Genomic DNA, 18,132 nt, shown 5'->3' with positions numbered 1-18,132 from the left:
CTTCCTACCCATTACCTTCTGCTGCAGGATGTAGATCAATTCTGGTCAGCTGTGCCACCACAGCCACCACCGCTGTGTCACTCCCTCCCACACACTTTCCCACTGCCCCCTGACCTCTAAAGTTAGTCCCCTGCACTTCTGGAAGAACTGATGAGAAAATTAGGTAATGCTGGGGCAGTAAGATGGCTCAGTGCATAAAGACACTTGCCACCAAGCTCAAGAGCCCAGAATCCTCATGGTGAAAAGAACTGACTGCCCCGAGCTGTCCTCTGACCTTGCACAAGCTATAGTTTCCTTAGAAGCTCTGCATCTCTCACAGGCTTACAAAAATGCTCAGGCTTTGATGGCTGGCAGGCTTACATTCAGTCATCTGTATGTGGGTGCTCTCTGTGCCACCATGCACATAGAGGACAACCTGCTGGAGCTAGTTCTCTCCCTCTACTATGTGTATTGCAAATCCAATCTCAGGGCATCAGCCTCAGCAGCAAGCCTTTTATGCACTGAGCTACCCTGCTGCCGGCCCAATGCTGTGTTCTTGGTGGCAGACAATGGCTGGATGTGATACCAAGGAGTGAGGCCTTAGGTTCATCCCAGGCCAGTGGAGTGGAGTGGCAGGCAAGAGGCTTACACTTTGGATCCAGTTACAAGTCTCCCTAAGACGTGTGCCTTCTAACGGGACATTTTCTAGCTAACAGCTATTGTTTAGCTGGTGGGCAGCAAATTACTTTCAAAATGCAACAATGGCCAAGACTTTTAATGAAGATGCTTAAAAGCTGTAGAAATCTTGTTTAAAGATTTAAAAACAAAAGCCATCAACCATAATAGCACGGAATTAAGCCTACTGCTCTGCCTCCACGTAAGTCAGGCCTCAGCCCTCTCAGCATGGCTTATGTATGGGACTAAAGCTGCTGCAGAAGGGAGAACCAGTAGTGGACAGGAGAGCGGTGACTATGTCATCTTTCCATCTGTGGCAATTACATTAATGAGAATATAGGCAGATGAACTGTCATAGTTCTTATTTTTTACAGTCCAGTCGTTACCCCCTTTCCTGGTCCCATTCCTCTTCCCCCACCCCATCTCCAAGAGGATGTCCCTACCCCATCCCCACCCCTGCCAGACCTCCCTTCTCCCTGGGGCCTCAAATCTCTAGAGGGCTAGGTGTGTCTTCTCTCACTGAGGCCAGACCAGGCAGTCTTCCACTGTATGTGAGGTGGGGGTAGAAGGGTGGGGGTTGGGGCTCGTAACCAGCTAGTGTATGCTGCCTGGTTGGTGGCTTAGTGTCTGAGATATCTCAGGGTTAGTTGAGACGGCTGGTTTTCCTATGGGGTTGCCCTCAACTTCTTCCAGCCTTTCCCTAATTCAACTACAGGGGTCCCAGACTTCAGTCCAATGGTTGGGTGTAAGTATACTGCTTCTGTCTCAGTCAGCTACTTGTTGGACCTCTCCGAGGGCAACCACGCTAGATTCCTGTCTGTAAGCACACCATAGCATCAGCCATAAGTCTCAAGCCTTGGAGCCTTCCCTTGAGATGGATCTCAAGTTGGGCCTGTCGCCGGACCTCTTTTCCCTCAGTCTCTTCTCCATTTTTGTCCCTGCATTTCGTTCAGACAGAGACAATTCTAGGTCAGAGTTTTTGACTGTGGGATAGCAATCCCATCCCTCCACTGGAGGTGGACTCTACGTTCCCTCTCCCTACTGTTGGACATTTCATCTACGGTGCCTGCCTTTGAGTCCTGAGTTTCTCACCTCCCAGGTCTCTGATACATCTGGAGGGTCCCCCACCTCCTAAGGTTGATTGTTTCCATTCATTCTGCTGGCCCTCAGAGCTTCACTCCTGTCCCTTTCTCCTGGCAACCCTCCCCCCCCCCCCCCCCCCCCGCCAATACCTTAGCTAATACCTGACCATGTTCCTCCCCCTCCTCTGTAAGTCCCTCCCTCCTGTGATTGCTTTCTTCTCCCTCCCAAGTGGGATTGAAGCACCCTCACTTGGGCCCTTCAGCTTGTTAACCTTCTTGAGTTCTGTGGAGTGTATCCTGGGTATTCTGTACTTTCTTGGCTAATATCCACTTATTAGTGAGTCCTTTTGGGTCTGTGTTATCTCAGGATGATATTTTCAAAGAAACGAAGACAGACTGTCATCATTTGAAATGCAGGAAAGGCTGAGGCTAATTCTAAGGGGCAGGTTGACTTTGGGTCACTAGGAGCATGGTGCAGTTCACTACCCACTCCACGCGAGAGTATCGAAGCATCATCACAAAGGCATGAAGGATGCAATGTCTGAAAACAAACTGCTCTTCAGAATCTCTCCACGGGAAAACCATAAGCATCAAACATTTTTATGTGTAGAGTTTCAATCATTTCAAAAGACTGACCACACAGTTGTTTATTTTTAAAAGGTATTTTATTGTTCACAAGTGAGGGAGAAATGAGAGAGGTTTACAGAAAAGATGTCCATATATAAAGAAAGAAATAGCAAAATATCTTTTGGTCATAATTTAGAAATAAAGTCATCTATAAAAAAGAGGTGGTTCTCCTCGGTTCATCTCTTCCGCAGAAGAGAAAGTCAGTTCTCAGTTCCTGGACAGCCTCAGCAGGCCACGGATACGTCTGATGAGAGCCTGGATGAAACTATAGCGGGATCGAACTTTTGAGTACAACCCTTCAATGTCAAGAAGTTTCTTTTGCAGCGACTCTCCAAAGGCGTTGACAGCATCAGACTGAAGCTGGAGGTAGCACAGATACCCTTGTTAGTGCACTGCTTCTCAGGTATTGCCTTCTGTGCTCTGATTCACAACACTGTTACACTATCCTTTTTCCTTTAATCTTTATAAAATGTATTCACTTTACATCCCACTGCCACCCCTATCTGTTCCTGCTCCCCTCCCAGTCCTACCCCTACAAACCCCTCCTCTACTACCCTCCCTGCTTTTCTGAGGAAAATTGGAAGACCTCCTTGGGCACCACCCGCCCTGAGACATCCAGTAATGCAGTCTTTCTTACATAAAGTAAGGTGAGTTCAGAGTATCTGCCTAGTGAGTGCAAGGCCTTGGGTTTGAAACCCAGCACCACCACTACTCCACGCTCACCTTACCCACACAGACACGACAAAAGGCACGCTCTAATGTAAACTACTACCAGATTTTTATAATGGGGTGCCAAATTCATTAAAAATGTACATTTCTACATCAGAACGTTTGTCATTTTAATTCCTGTACAAATATATATAAATTAAAGCTATATCTTAAATAGCAACAATTATTGATGCTGCTATACATATAAAAAATAGCTCCTAAACGTCATACCAAAAGTTGTTAAGGGATTGAGAGCATCTCTTCCAGAGGACCTGGGATCAATTCCCAGCACCTACACAGCAGCTCACAATCATGTGCCAAACTTCAGTTCTAGGGGACCGCATGCCCTTTTCTGACTTCTGTGGGCAACATGCACACATGTGGTGCACAGGCATACATACAAGCAAAGCACATACATAAAATGTCTTTTATTTTTTTTAATTTGTTAAGAATAAGTGCCAGGCTAGAGATACCATGCTGTTAAGAACACTGCTACTCTTACAGAAACCAGGGTTCAGTTTCTAGTATCCACATCAGGCAGCTCACAGCTACCTCTAACTCCAGTTCCAGGAGCTCTGAAGCCCACTTCTAGCCTATCAGGGTGTCAGGCATACACACTGTACACATGCATATACAAAGACACTTTCACATTTTATATATATAAAATAATTTTATATATATACATACATACATATATATATATATATATATATATATATATATATATATATATATACATAAAATTATGTTTTTAAAAGTGTCTTTAGGAAATGAAAGGAAACATTTACTTTCTACTTTACCATCACGCAGGCTTTCCTCTTACAGAGAAAAGAATATGATAGCAGAGCCTTACCTGGTCTATATCGTGCTGGTTCACTTGAGATAGTCCACTTCTGAAGTCCAGATTGGGTTCTGAGGAAAAAGAGTCTGGAGATCAGAGACAGTGAAGCAGCTCTGCGAGTGCATCTCCTGCACAGCAGAGGCTCTGCACATGAAGAAGGTGTGAGGAGGGCCTGAGGCCGAGCTCTGAGCACGGGAAGGAAGCCTGAGAAGCACATCCAGCTAGGATGGGTCTCACAGTCCCCTACGAGTCTAATGCACGAGTGTTCATCGACTCAGGCCCACCCTGGCACAGAGACAATGGCCCAGGTCTATTCGTCTAGAAAATTAGCTGTGATGTGACTCTACAGCTGAGGCAAACCTACTACAGGAAATGAAGGACAACCCACGAACAGGCTCCAGAATCATTTCTCATGAGCAGAAATAAGATACAAAAGGCAGTTGTGTTTACTATTTAGCTCTCCAGTCCTCAATTCACTGAGGAATCTGAGACACATAAAACTAAGGTCGCTTAGAGTAGTTAGTGGTGTACATCCACAGTCCAGCTATCGGGAGACTGGTTCAATTAAGTCCAGGATCTTAGGACCTGTCTGGACAATAAAACAAGACCTTGCCTGCTGAAAGAAAAGAAAACAAAACAACAGAAAGAAAGAAGTATCTGGCTTTTCAGGGCCCTAAAATATATACACATTTCTGGCTGTTTTGAGACCAGCTCACCTTGTAGTCTTCTGCTTTTAAATAAAGTCCTAGAGGCAAACAATGAATCTTGGGAATCCATTGGCGTGCAATGTAACAAGTAATACTCCAGATGGCGCCAAAGAATAAACAGGCAGGTCTCGATGATATCTGGGAGTTCAGGTTAAAGAAGAACGTCATCAAGTATTTTTTTAATAAACCAGGTTCTGAGAAGGAGAAAAGGAAGAGGCTGTGCTTAATTATCCTCTGTGAACTTGCTCTACGAGATAGGGATGAAGTTCCACTGAGCATGCTTCAGGAAGTCACTGAGTGAGCTGTGGGAGGGGAGGCCCACAGGCTGCTGTGCACCAGCCACTTGCCCAGACAGAAAGCATCTGGACATGTTATAGGACTCCTTGCTACTCTAGAAGGTGAGAATAACAACAACATGGCAACACGCCAGGTACTCACTGGGCAAAGACAGGCCATAGGACGGTCATTATATCCCTTCCCATATGGTTCTAGCTGCATACTCTAAGAATTAAGTAAGGACAACACATTTTAGGTCTGTACTCGGGCTGTGGCCGCAGAAGGATACAGGAACAGAGGGACAGCAGTTTGGCACGGTTGTTGATCAGCTTCACAAGACGACGTCTTGCTAAGACACACTTCTGCGCAGTAGAGATTTTATCAATACCAGCAGGCATCACAGACTGGCATAACTAAGGAAAAGAAAGAAGTATAAACTGTAACAACTTAAAATGATCTACTATGAGCAGGTCATTACAGTAAGAACTATGAAAAGACTCAAATGTATTTATACTGCCTCCTGCACAAGAGTTTTAGTCAAAAACATGAGAGTCAAAGAAGCAGTCAATTTCCACAAGAATGTCTGTTTCCCTTTGCAGTGTTTGTCTCTGCAAGTCTAAGTCTGTTCAATAGACACTTCCAATTTCCCAGTGGTCCACCAGCCCTTGGGGTTCTACTAGATAAAAACAAAAACCTTTTCCAAGAGTAGGTGAAAAAGCTGGCATGAATTTGCCAGGTACCTTCTGGAGAAAGTAAAATGGTGGATGTGTCAGATTTAAATGATCAAGACTGACGTGCCATCCCATGTGCTTGGAAACGTCACTGACACATGAAGATGCTGAAGACTCCTCCCCAAGTCCTACTGCAAAAACATCTGCAACAGCGAGCCCTGTTTCTCTGCAGCTTTTGAAGACATTCCTGGGAGCTCCTTATCAGGCAGCCATGCCCATTTTCTTGAAAAGAGCTACTGGGCTGTTTCTGAGCCAAGCTGTCCGTGCTCACAAGGTTACATGGCAAAGGCAAATCCCTGCAGATCCCTCAGCAGCATGGAGTAAGTAGATCTTTATTATTCCGCAGCCCGAGCCCAGTACCTGGGCCTTTGTGGTGCAGCAGTGACTTTTCAAGCCTCACAGTTCATTACAAGGTTCATACCTCTTTTATCTCATCTGGAGGAAGTTGTTCTACATTCTGCAGCTTGTTGACACTGCGACGGTGACTGTCATAATAGCTAAAGAAATCAGTGGCACTCTGCTTCAGCAGGTAGATAATAATGCCCAAGCCAGGCAGGCGCCAATACGGAACGACTGGAACCTGGGTATCTAATAGGCAAGACAAAACGGTGTTGTATTTGAATACATTTTCTATGGATTTCATTTGTTTTACAGGGGAGAACATGAAGTCCTCCACTACCACACATTACACAGCTGAGTTTCCTGCATTTGGGGAAATGACAGGGTCAGCACATGCAGAGTACAATGGATAAGCCTCACCCTGGGAAAACAAACTTTTATGAATCTTAAACTACCTATAAAAATTGACGATGATCTGTAATTTAGGTCATGTAGACTATGATTAATAACATTTAGACACCAGTATTGAAGCTGGAGAGATGGCTTAGTGGCTAACAACTGCCTTCTGAAACTCCACTTCCAGAAGATCTGATGCCCTCTCCTGGCCTCCAAAGGCCATTGCACACAAAGGGTGCAAGACACACAAACAGGCATGAGATAAAAATCAATCTCAAGCCCAAGGGGCTCCCATAAACTGAGCCACCACCCAAAGAGCACGTCCAGGCTGGACCTAGGCCCCTACAGATGTAGCAGATGTGCAATTTGGTCTACATGTGGATCCCCTAACAATTGGAGCAAGGACTGTCTCTGACTCTGTTGCCTGCCTCTGGATTCCTTTTCCCTAGCTCTACTGCTTTGTTTGGCCTCAGTGGGAGAGAATGCCCCTAGTCTAGCTGTGACTTGATGTGCCAGGGTGAGTTGGTACCCATGGAGGAACCTCCTCTTGAGAAGTAGAGGGGGAATGAGGGTAGGACTGGACGGAGAGGCAGGAAGGGGCTGTGATCAGGATGTAAAGTGAATAAACAAATAAATAATTTAAGAAAAAAAATCAACCTAAAAAAAAAATTAAACACCTGTTAGTTCAAAGAACAAGCAGCTAAGTGCTGCTGTAGTTGTCATGTGCATTCAAACAGCTGGGCTCTTTGAGAGTTAAGAAATATGGCTAGTGCTAGGCACCCTTGATGAGGTGAAGAGCTAAGCCTTATGAAAACCACCCACCCACCCATATAAACTTTTTACAGATTTATTTTGTATGTATGGGTGTTTTGCCTACATGTCTGTATTTGCACCAATGTGCATGCTGATGGTGTAAGCCACTATGTTGGTGCTACAAACCGAAGCTGGGTCCTCTTCAAGAACAAAAAGTGTTCTGATCTGCTGAGCCACCTCTCCAACCCCACAAACCTATACACTGTTAGGAGTTCTAAATCCAAAGTGAGACAATCCTCATTTCAGCCACTGGTTTCAGTTACTTGTGTCCACTTCTAATCTGCATTGTTCTGGTTGCTGAACTGACAACTCAAAGTCATTCTCTCAAAGAAATATTTCAAAACTTAAATGAATTTTACCATCTCACTATGACAACTTCCTCTGGGAGCAAAAGAAAGCAACTTGCCTTCTACTTGGCTACCTTCCAAAGTAACAGTGAATTTAGGAGTAGCCTGGGCTACATAGGGAAACACTGTCGAAAAGAACAGAAATGACAAAGTCACTGGTAGGTGACTTTCAATCAAAAGGAGTCTCTGGATAGGATTCCTAATCATTCTATACCCAAACCAGTTAAGCTACCAGGGCCAGAAAGAGAATTTTCCCTCCATGCTAGTAAGGGCACACAAAGATTAGGATTCTCCCATGGAGTCTCCTTCCTTGCAGCAAACTGGAATGACTCCTTGGAAATCACCGTATTTCATTATGACTAAACCAGTGTCCAACAGCTTTGTCTTTTGTGTGTTCCAGGATGCCAACCCATAATCCTGACCTTCCATGCTAACTTTCAAAGACACCAGAGGGTAAGTCAGCCTACCTAATACCTAAACGTTTTTTGTCATGGGACAGAAATTTGGAGCTGTGATACATAACCCACTTTGGACACTGAGTACAGCATGACCAGACTCCACATACAAAGATAACTTGCTGTGTGGTCGGTCACACTTTTCACCCAGCTAGCTTTCTCTCCAATGCTAGGTACTTTCTTTGGGGTTTCTGTATTACATAAAACTATGCTCCCCACATAAGGCCTAAGACTTTCCTTACTTCCCCTATGCTTCCCTTGCATACACATCTGACAACAGTGCCTCCCACACGTGCTTTAAAAGTCACTGTAAGCTGGCGAGATGGCTCAGCGGCTAAGAGCTCTGACTGAGGTCCTGAGTTCAATTCCCAGCAACCACATGGTGGCTCACAGCCATCTGTAATGGATCCAATGCCCTCTTCTGGTGTGCATGAAGACAGCGACAGCGTACTTATATACATAAAATATAAAAGAAAGAAAGAAAGAAAGAAAGAAAGAAAGAAAGAAAGAAAGAAAGAAGGGAGGGAGGGAGGGAGGGAGGGAGGGAAGTCATTGTAAAATTTTCACATTAGTAACTCATCCAGAACAAACCCCTAACAATGCTGTGCCTCAGATTCGGAAGCAAAGAAAGCCCAGGCTCACCTTGCCGTGCTCCATCTCTGTTAACTGTCTCTGAAAGGCTAGGGGTGAAGAGACACATAGCAGCACTCTGGAGGTTAGAGGAGTTCTGTTGTATGAATGACTGGCAATATTCCATTACATTGGCACAAATCTATAATGGAAGAAAAGGAGTAACTAAAATGTTAGGCTAAAAATTCCCCAAAGTGACAGAAACCTGGACTGCAAGAGAACAAGGCCTAAGTCAATTTGTGAAATTATGCATAATTGCTATTTTTGTCCAACTTTCTGAAACCATAAAAACTTCAGGTACACAATTTTTACCCCTTCTTACCTGCTGCATGGCCAGCTCAATTTCATCTTTCTTGCTGACCCTATCTCCCTCCGCATTATTATCTTGAAATTTAAACTGCCGCAGTCTGTCAGCACCACCAAAGCGACTTAGTAGGCCTAAGCACTGGCGCTAAGGGAAAAATAAAAAGGCACATTTCAGGCTGAAGGTGTTCAGCATTAGTGAGCTCATTTTCTTAAGGGAGAGAGAAAGAGGAAAATTCAGTAGGGAGTGGAATTATCCTGGAAAGCACCTGCTATCTTACTTCCTACTGAGACAGCTAAGGTAAGCTTACTAGGATTCACCTCTTTTGCAAAGAATTCCTAACCTAAATGTGTGCAAAGAAAATTTATGTTGTATATAAAAATATTAGATAATTCTTTATGAAACAGTTATAAAACAAAATACAAGTTAATAAGTAAATGAAAAGTTTAATAAGAAGAGGCAACTACAAGATATTCAGTAACAATCCTGCTCTGCCTCCCAGGACTCAAACTTAAAAGGCTGTAATTCCCATTTCCTGGACTCTCTGAAAGGGTTGGGAATTTATAGGCAGCCTTGGCAGATGACATGCAGATGTTAGGGCCCATGGGACGGCTCCTCAGCAGGTAGTGGCCAAGCCTGACAATATGGATTTGGCCTCTGAGGCCTGTATGTAGGAGAGAACAGACTCCCATAGTTATTCTCTGACACAATGGAACATGTGTGCAAACATACATATACAATAAATAAGGTATTACTTTTTAAAATAGTTGATATAAATATTGCTACCCTGAAATCTAAGTACTTTCCCCACGGTTTGCTGCTTTTACAGATAAAATAGACATGTTCCAATATTCCCAGAAGGCACCTAAAAGGCCTTTTCTCCCTTTTGATGAAACATAAGAGGAAAATTTTGGTGCGTTTTGGTAGTGAATTTAAGTCCTTCTGGAAAGTTATTTAATAATATAATGTCAAAAATACCATGTGCAAGTATTTGAACCTAACTAAAGCAGATACAGAAGTCAACACTCTCCATCAGCTACGAAGGACGTGAACTTCAAGCCCAGTGCCTTGCACATGCCGGGAAAGCACTCCTCTATTGAGCCCTGGCATCTTTTTAGAAAACGTGAAAAATCGTTTATAAGAAGTTAACAGGTTAAGAAAATTATTGTATTAAAACAACAGAATGTAAATCCTTATATCTAATTATTATATTGGGGGAGGGGGGGAGAGGGTTTCTCTGTGTAGCCCTGGCTGTCCTGGAACTCACTCTGTAGACCAGGCTGGCCTTGAATTCAGAAATCCACCTGCCTCTGCCTCCCATGGCCAGCATATCTAATTATTTAAAGCTATTAACATGGGACAATGTTAGGTCAAAGAAGGCCAGCAGGCTCTTCAGAAGCTTTTGATAAAATACCTAACTTATAAATTAGTATGTTTAAAACATACTAAAAGAAGATTGTACACATGGAAACTGTAAGGATAAACTAATAATAGTATCTAAAATCCAATTTCAAAAAGGCAAAGCACTTAATACGCAAAAGCAGGAAGTGAAGAGTTCAAGGCCAGACTGGCCACATACATGACACCCTACCTCAACAAGACAAGAGCAAGCAAGGGGTGAGGGGCTGGGTAAAACAACTGTCTGCATGAGGACAGCAACGCTGTGTAAAGAGCAACAGACGCAGGTGGAGGCATGCCTATAGTGCAGCACACAGGAAGCAGAGGAGTGAAGACGGCTGCAAGTTCAAGACCAGCCTAGTCTAACAGCCAGGCTCACACAGGGTACACAGAAATACTCTTCTCAAAAGACAAACGAACAACAAACAAAAGTAAAATGAGTAACTGTTTATGGCTTACTCACTAATAACATTTACATAGACTAATGAATGTGAAACACTAATATAAAAGCTCTGTGATACACTTGTGTTCTTCACCTGCAATGGAAGTCAGAGGTGATTCCGGGGAAATCAAGTAGGGCAGCCCCGCAGGTTAGTGACTGAGTCGTCAGACACTCAGTAACCTGCTCTAGTCCAGGTGCAGCCCCTCAACACTGCTATTTACAAAATACGTCACTTACCTGAAACCTTGCAATGTGTCCGTGGAGCTCCATTAAGGATCCTTCATTTACATCTACATCAAGTTCACTTAACATACCTGTAAAATGTAGAATATGTGTAAATATTGTTGCCTGCTAAAATGAAAACCATATAAACCAGAGAATGCTCCTGGCATTTTCTATTCTTTACCTGCACGGGCAGACTCCTGCCGTGACAGTTTTGAGAAACAGGATCTTCTAAAGACTGTTAAGTATTTTTTTATGTCAGTAACACTATCTCAAGGATATTCGCACACAACCTAAAATAGGTAGGTACTTTCAAAGGTATTTTTTAAAGTTTAAGAAAGGAGCTAGAGAAATGGCTCGGTGGTTAAGAGCACTGGCTGCTCTTCCAGAGGATCAGGGTTCATATCGCAGCAACCACATGGAGGCTTTCAATCACCTGTAACTCTAGACCTGGGAATTCTAACCCCTTCATCTGGCCTCCTTGGGTACCAGGCATGCAAGGGGTACAAGATATCCATGCAAGCAAAACAACTATATACATAAGATAAAACCTAAAAAGTTTAAGAAAAACCTTTTACTTTCAATAATAAAAGTTAAAACTTTCCAAAAATCAGAAATCAAGTACTTCATAACAAGTAACGATAGCTAAGACTCTAGGATGAATGAACCCTTCTACCCCTAACAGAGAAGAGGAGGCGTAGGCAGAGGAGGAGGAAGAGGAGAGCTTATGCCATAGGTGCTGAGGAGCAGAGGTGACAGAGACAAAGGCAGAAGGCTGCAAGGATAAGCACCATGACTAAGCTCACGACTGATCACCCCCCCCCCCCCCCCAAGCAGCATGAGGAAAGAGGATGCACTCCTAGGACCCTTGCAGCCCTAATCCATGAGAAGCATACTGAGGAGCGAAGGCTTGGGGAACCAGGAGAAGCCCTGCACTGCACTGCATGACACAGCAGAGGCAACAAGGGTGGAGTGTTATAGCCATTCTATGGGGCCTGGACTAATTTGGAAATCTTGACATTCCATGGGCTGAGAAGACTCCCACCCCCAGCCCCAAGTCTCCTTGGAAGCAACAAGGGTCCAAGTTCTCTGACAGGATCTGCATCCAACCTTCATCAACTCTCCAACCAGATGGCTAAGACATAGAGACATTTGCAAGGAGGCAAAGTGTTGCAGACAGTAGACCAGGGTTGCCTTGTAGAAACAGAGGTAATGTAGATAGGCTACAGGATCAGAAGCCACCTTGCCTGGGACTCTGTGGCCACTCTGTGCTCAGTACCCTCACCTGTAAAGGTGAAGTGTAAGAGATGGACCTCTTGATGCTGGGGCAGGGAGGACAGTGCCTGGCACATGAACATACATTATCGCTGGCACTGCATGTGCTGAGGGGAACAAGTCAGTAGGCTGTGCTACCATTTAAGATCAGTGGCAGCCGAGACAACCTTAAACATGAGGGAACCCAGTGAATGCACATTTTCTCTTAGAGAAGACCTGCAGTGCAAATTTAAAATGCCAAAGATAAAGCAAAAGAAAACGTATGAGTGCTGGGGAGGGAGACCTGAAGACTGAACAGGAATATTACACAATGACTTGCAGGTGGAGCAGGAATTACAAAGGACTTGCTGCTTCTCGTCTCATATCTGGGCGCTGACTTTAGAATTTACACACAGTATAAAAGTTAAACTGAAGGAAAAAAGGTAGAAAAAGTTCCTTATTTCCTAAACATTTCTCTTAATCATGGCATCCTTTTAAGAACTAGTATTTCTTTATATTCTTGGAGTATTTCTAGAGTCCAGTAATTCCTCTTATTTTTTTCTTCAGTATTTCTAGAGTCCAGTAATTCCTCTTATTTTTTTCTTCAGTAAGCCTTTAATCTATTAACCTCATTCAGCATTCTGCTGAGGCAGCATGCTGAGAGGCAGCGTCCTCACCTATCAGCTCTCCATGCTGCCACCCCAGTACACAGTGCGGGGTTTGGGACGGAAATTATTACCAAATACAGCTAAGGAGATTCTCGTGTTTGCTAATTATCTCCTTGAACTTTAATTCTTTGGCTATACAGTTCGTTATTAATAAAAACTTATTATTTAAATAAAGGCAGCTGAATGTCACCAGTACCAATTTCACCTGCTAACTGTAAAGTAATAAAACTCTCACTCTATTGAGCCTGTGTCAGTTCATAAAGAATTAATTGCATTCAACACAATCAACTCACCAGGAAGCGCTGCTTTACTTATGATTCCTGTCAGCAGAGCTAATTCCTGCAAAGAGCCAGTGCTAACATCCTGACAGCGCAGGATTGCTTGGATGGTATCAGAATGTGAAACGAGAAACTGCAGCACCTAAACAGGCCAAGAGATGGAGGAGACAAGAAGAAACTTGCATTATACACATGTAATTCATCTTTTTAAGTAAATACCTGTAAGGAATGAAGAACAAGAGAAGCAGCAGCTTTCTGAATTTGCAGCTCATTTCCTCTCAAAGCAGAAGTGTAACCCCATGTCAGGACAAAGCCAGATTACTTCCAAGTTTGCTTATGAACATAGCAGAACTGAGCTGTAGGACACCATGACTGGGAAACTGGGTGAACGCACCTACGTTCCTTCCTTTACTATTAAGAAGAATCAAGAGAGCTGCATACGCATGGGCATAATGAACTCAAGAAGTCATGCCATTAAGTCTGACTCGGGTGGCATAGTTTCATCACATAAAAGCTTTTGTTAGTTTCTCTCTGGTATGCTAAGAACAAAAGAGACAAATTCTTCCCTCCAAACTTCCTTCTGCCTTTGGTGTTCTGTGGAGCACCACCAGGGAGGACTCTTCAGCATTCTCATGCAGAAACATCTTGACTAGACTTGCAGCACCACGACAGCACACAGGCTAAGGCCAAACAAGCATCACGGACTGCTAGGCAACTTCACTCACTATTTGTGTAAAGTATTTTCATTAGCATGTATTAAATATACATAGTAATAGATCTGATTATGACACTGCACACATATGCTGATTTTATTTTTTAGTACAGGTTCCCACTTATAGTCTATAATCACTAGCTATGAAACTTCTTAATCTAGTAAAGAAGAAAACAAGGAAACTCAGCCCAAAAGTCCTTCTGAGTGTAAAAGAGGGTGTCCCTCAGGTACTGCAGTGTAAATAAGGCACTACTTTACAAACTACAGCTTTGCAGCTCAACGCCACGTAGGAAAAACAGACAAAATGATCAGAAACCAAAACATCTCAGGACCTAGCTCCTGAGGATCACGATGGAATAAAATACCAGACTCATGATGGAATGAAAACAAATAATCTCTCATGATTAAAGAAAACATTTTTGATAGAATATTCACTATTAAATTAGCTTGCACTGTTAAAAAAAAAAATCACATATAAATATGGTACTGTCTTTCATACTTTTTATTTTTGGAAGCAGGATCTCATATGGTCCAAGAAAGGTCTTGAACTAGCCACATAGCCATGGTAGACCTTGATCTCTTAGTCCCTCTCCCTCTCCCTCCTAAGTACTTTGGATTTCAGGGGTTTTATTTTTATTTTTGAGACAGAGTTACACTATAGAGACTAGGCTGACCTCTGCCTTATCCTGTAGTCGCAGGCTCTCTAGTACTTGGAATTACACGTATTTGCCTTGGGTTGGTTTGAATGAGAATGGTCCCCATAAGCTTGTTTATTTGAATACTTGATCCCCAGTTGGTGGAACTGTTTGGAAAGGATTAAGAGTGTGGCTTTGTTGGAGGAGGTGTGTAACTGGGGTGGGCTTGAAGGTTTGAAAAGATTCACACCATTCTCAGTGTGCTCTCTGCCTCTTACAAGATGTGAGCTCTCAGTCATCCCTGCTGCCATGCCTCTGCTCTGCCACCATGAACTCTAACTCCCTGAAAATGTCAGCCCAATGAAACACTTTGTTTGTCATAGCAATAGAAAGGTAACTAAGACAAGCCAAATGTAACCTCGCTAAATCCCTGGCTAAAATGTCTTCAACGTCAGAGTAACTGCTAGTTTTTCTACAGGAACAAATTTCAACCTGCTTTCCATTTCAGGACTCTATTAAGTAGCTACAAGGTTCCATTCATGGGGGAGTAGAGAACTAGTCAGGGTGGGTCACAGTGCAGGCCAAGGACTGTGCTCTATCCTCAGCTTTGCCACTAACAGCAGACAGTCATGCCTTCACCTGAGCGTCTCTGTCTGTAAACGCGGGTCTGCATTAGTGCCGTCTGTACAAAGCATCCCTCTTACCTGCCCTGCTGCCTGCAAGTGCTGGGACATACTGGATGTGAGGATGACCTGGCACAGCTGGAGAGCTGGAAGGAGAATCTGCCGGTATCGGTCCACAGGCGTTGGGATGAATACTGGTGGGTCTCTCATGCCAAACATGCTTGATTCATTTCAAACAACCAAGGGGAGAGCAACACTGTATTTAAATATGGTCTTAACACTTCATTACCACTTACATGCTAAACTGTAAACGCCTGTATTTTAATTTTTAGGCAAAAGAAAATATTTTCTTTTTGAGAAGGAAGTGAGAGGCTCTGTACAGACCAGTAATTCTACACCAGGATCTTAAAAGTATTTAGCTTGACTCTCCTTACACACAGAGAAAATAGGAACTTTCATGCCGAAAACTTTTAACAAAACAATCCCTTCCCTTCTCAGGAGGCAACACAGTTCTGTGATAAGCCTAAAAAAGCTCAGATATCACTTTGGCAATGGAGTTTAGACAGTAACTAAACCCACTCTAAGTATTGTTACTGCTAAGAAGATATGCTGCCTGCCTAACAATGCCATCCTGGAGACTGAGAGGGAAAATATAGTAAGGCCCTACAGGAAGGCTATGCTGGGAAACTGATTTCTTCTTGCAAACCTGACAACCCAGTCTCAATCTGGATCTCACACTGGAAGGAAAGAAGTAACTCCCAAAAGTTGTTCTCTGCCCTACACACATCTGCAGTGCCTGTAAGCTGCACACTCCAAATAAATAAAATTAAATTTAAAAAAACCAAACTGAATTGACATATGCTGAAAAACTTAAAACTTGAAAATAATTTCATTTGAAGCTTTCAAATTAGTAAGCAGTGTGTAAAACCCTAAAACCAGAAGAACAAAATAACTCTAAAATTCTATTAGTAACAGAAAATGTAACAAATTAGTCCATTTTTCTTCTCCTTAACTTTGTTACACAGCCCAAGCTCCCCTTGAAATCACGTCCTCCTGACTCAGTCTCTCCAGTGCTGGCCTTACAAGTAGGTTGCACTACCACACCTGCCAACGTTTAATTGTATATTTTAAAAGACCCCTAATTAAAACAAGCATCTATGGAACTCATAGGAAATAGGAAGGCTGGCAAAGCAACACTGACTAACAGAATCCTCACCCATTTCTCTTCTGAAACGGAATTAGGCCCCACCCACTTTGACCCTCTGGGCAACTTCCACTGATAAGTAAATGACAGAGGCAGGCAATGCAGCCCAACCACTGGGAAAATAATCTTTGGGATTTTCATTAACCTTAGCAATCCTTTGCTAGAAGCTTAAGCAAACTAGTCCATATGGACACTTACCCATGAGAGTCCATTTCTGGGCGCATATCAAAGACTTGGCACTGGGCCAGCCTCACAATCACCCCTGATCTCAGGAGTTCTGCTGAACCTTGCTGTTCCTTAGCCACTCTTGTGAGAAATGCCTACAAAGTTACAAAAGGGAAAGTATCAGTGTTGAAATCATGTCCAAGGGGCTTATGAGGAAACAAGACACTCTTAGTTCATTCCTTATTAATCACTAGTGAGGGGGAAATCCTGAGCTATCTACAAGGACACATTGTACCTCCCTTTTCATAACATTTTTATGAGAACTCTGGTGGGGGGAGGTGTGCAAAGTGCCTGAGTACTGTACATTATTATTACTGCGAATTATTCAATTCAAATATAGTTTCTGTCAACAGGTCAACGGTGGGTTTGCTGTGCTCATTTCTAGTGTGTGTAGCATCATGCTTGGTATATATTAGGTATTTAGTAAATACATATGAATAAACGGATGGCGAGTCTAAGACTTCCACTAGTGTGACATTATGTAAGAAATTTAACATGGAGAGACTGCAGCAGATCTGGAGGGAAGGAAATGACAAAGAAAAGAGTACTTAAGGCACTGTTCCCTTCCCACGAACCCTGGCATCATGCCACCTCAGCAGCATCCTCAGTGAGCAAGCTGGCAGCAGGACACTGCCCTCTAACCTTCTCAGGATCATCGCAGCCCATCTTTACACTGAAAGATGCATTGCTAGCACAAATCCCCAAATGTAAAACTTAACATAATGGCAGCTTATATAACAGAAATGCTCAGGGAACACCAGTGGCCGAGCTAGCAGTAAGCACAGCTGCAGGACCAGAAGAAGACCTACTGACCTATAAAGTCCAGCATCCACACAACCTTACCATTTTGGATTCATACGTATAAAGGGCTTTTAAGAGAGGAGGCTGTGGAGTCAGCAAGCTCTGTAGAGTTCGGTCATCTTCCACCAAGCTATCCACAAGGACCTTCAAATAGCCACTGTTAGAAAGGTACAAGAGCCACTGATGCTGCTTGTCCACAGAGACAATCCGATCAAGGAGAGCCAGGGCCAACATCTAGAGGAAGAAAGAGTCAAGAGTCAAAGCCTTAATATGTGGATGGCTACCAAAATCACCAACAGCCAAGCCTGTACTTGGAGGGCTTTAAGAACTGTTTCTTATAAGAATGTTCATAATAGAATTTCACTTCTTTTTTTTTTTTTGAGTAGTTGGAAATTGTATATTCTTGCACACGCCCGACTCGCCAGCAAGAACGACGCTGCAACAGGATCCTTCTGCACACGTTTATTGGGAGAGCTTGATTGCAGAGGCAAAGAGACCCCAAGCCCAGAACTGGTGCTGCTTATATAGGCATAGGAGAGGCATGTCTCACATCTGGATTGGTTATGCATGGGTTATGCTTACCACCTCATTTGCATGTCTACATCTGATTGGTTAACTTCTCTCTCATCTGATTGGTTAACTTGTCTCTCATCTGATTGGTTAATTTTGGTTAATTCTCAAAATCTCATCTTGGCAAAAGAACTTTACTGCCTATGTATGCGTGGTGGCCAGCAGTAGCCAACTGCCACTCTGCAACGGC

The 18,132-nt window shown here is 43.3% G+C and overlaps 1 protein-coding gene and 1 non-coding gene across 4 annotated transcripts in view; both read right to left on the bottom strand.

Moving 5' to 3' along the window:
* Positions 1–2,382: 2,382 nt before the first annotated feature.
* Positions 2,383–18,132, bottom strand: part of Nup205 (nucleoporin 205) — a 70,730-nt gene continuing 54,980 nt past the window's right edge. For all 3 annotated transcript variants that reach the window (XM_021164044.1, XM_021164043.2, XM_021164045.2), the window contains exons 32-43: positions 17,415–17,606; positions 16,545–16,666; positions 15,224–15,362; positions 13,188–13,314; positions 10,988–11,064; positions 8,929–9,057; positions 8,619–8,748; positions 6,048–6,214; positions 5,185–5,308; positions 4,629–4,757; positions 3,925–3,983; positions 2,383–2,723 (exon numbers count right to left, since the gene is read on the bottom strand). In XM_021164044.1, coding sequence (XP_021019703.1) covers positions 2,571–2,723; positions 3,925–3,983; positions 4,629–4,757; positions 5,185–5,308; positions 6,048–6,214; positions 8,619–8,748; positions 8,929–9,057; positions 10,988–11,064; positions 13,188–13,314; positions 15,224–15,362; positions 16,545–16,666; positions 17,415–17,606 — 1,548 coding nt within the window. In that variant the 3' untranslated portion in view covers positions 2,383–2,570. The remainder of the gene's footprint in view (positions 2,724–3,924; positions 3,984–4,628; positions 4,758–5,184; positions 5,309–6,047; positions 6,215–8,618; positions 8,749–8,928; positions 9,058–10,987; positions 11,065–13,187; positions 13,315–15,223; positions 15,363–16,544; positions 16,667–17,414; positions 17,607–18,132) is intronic.
* LOC115031448 lies at positions 6,281–6,437 on the bottom strand. The gene has a single exon (XR_003837072.1). It is a non-coding gene; the product is annotated as a U1 spliceosomal RNA (small nuclear RNA).

Source organism: Mus caroli, chromosome 6, assembly GCF_900094665.2.
Source record: "Mus caroli chromosome 6, CAROLI_EIJ_v1.1, whole genome shotgun sequence".
NCBI classification, from domain to species: domain Eukaryota; kingdom Metazoa; phylum Chordata; class Mammalia; order Rodentia; family Muridae; genus Mus; species Mus caroli.
The sequence above is the reverse complement of the archived record's forward strand: the minus strand, read 5'-3'. Positions and strand labels throughout refer to the sequence as shown.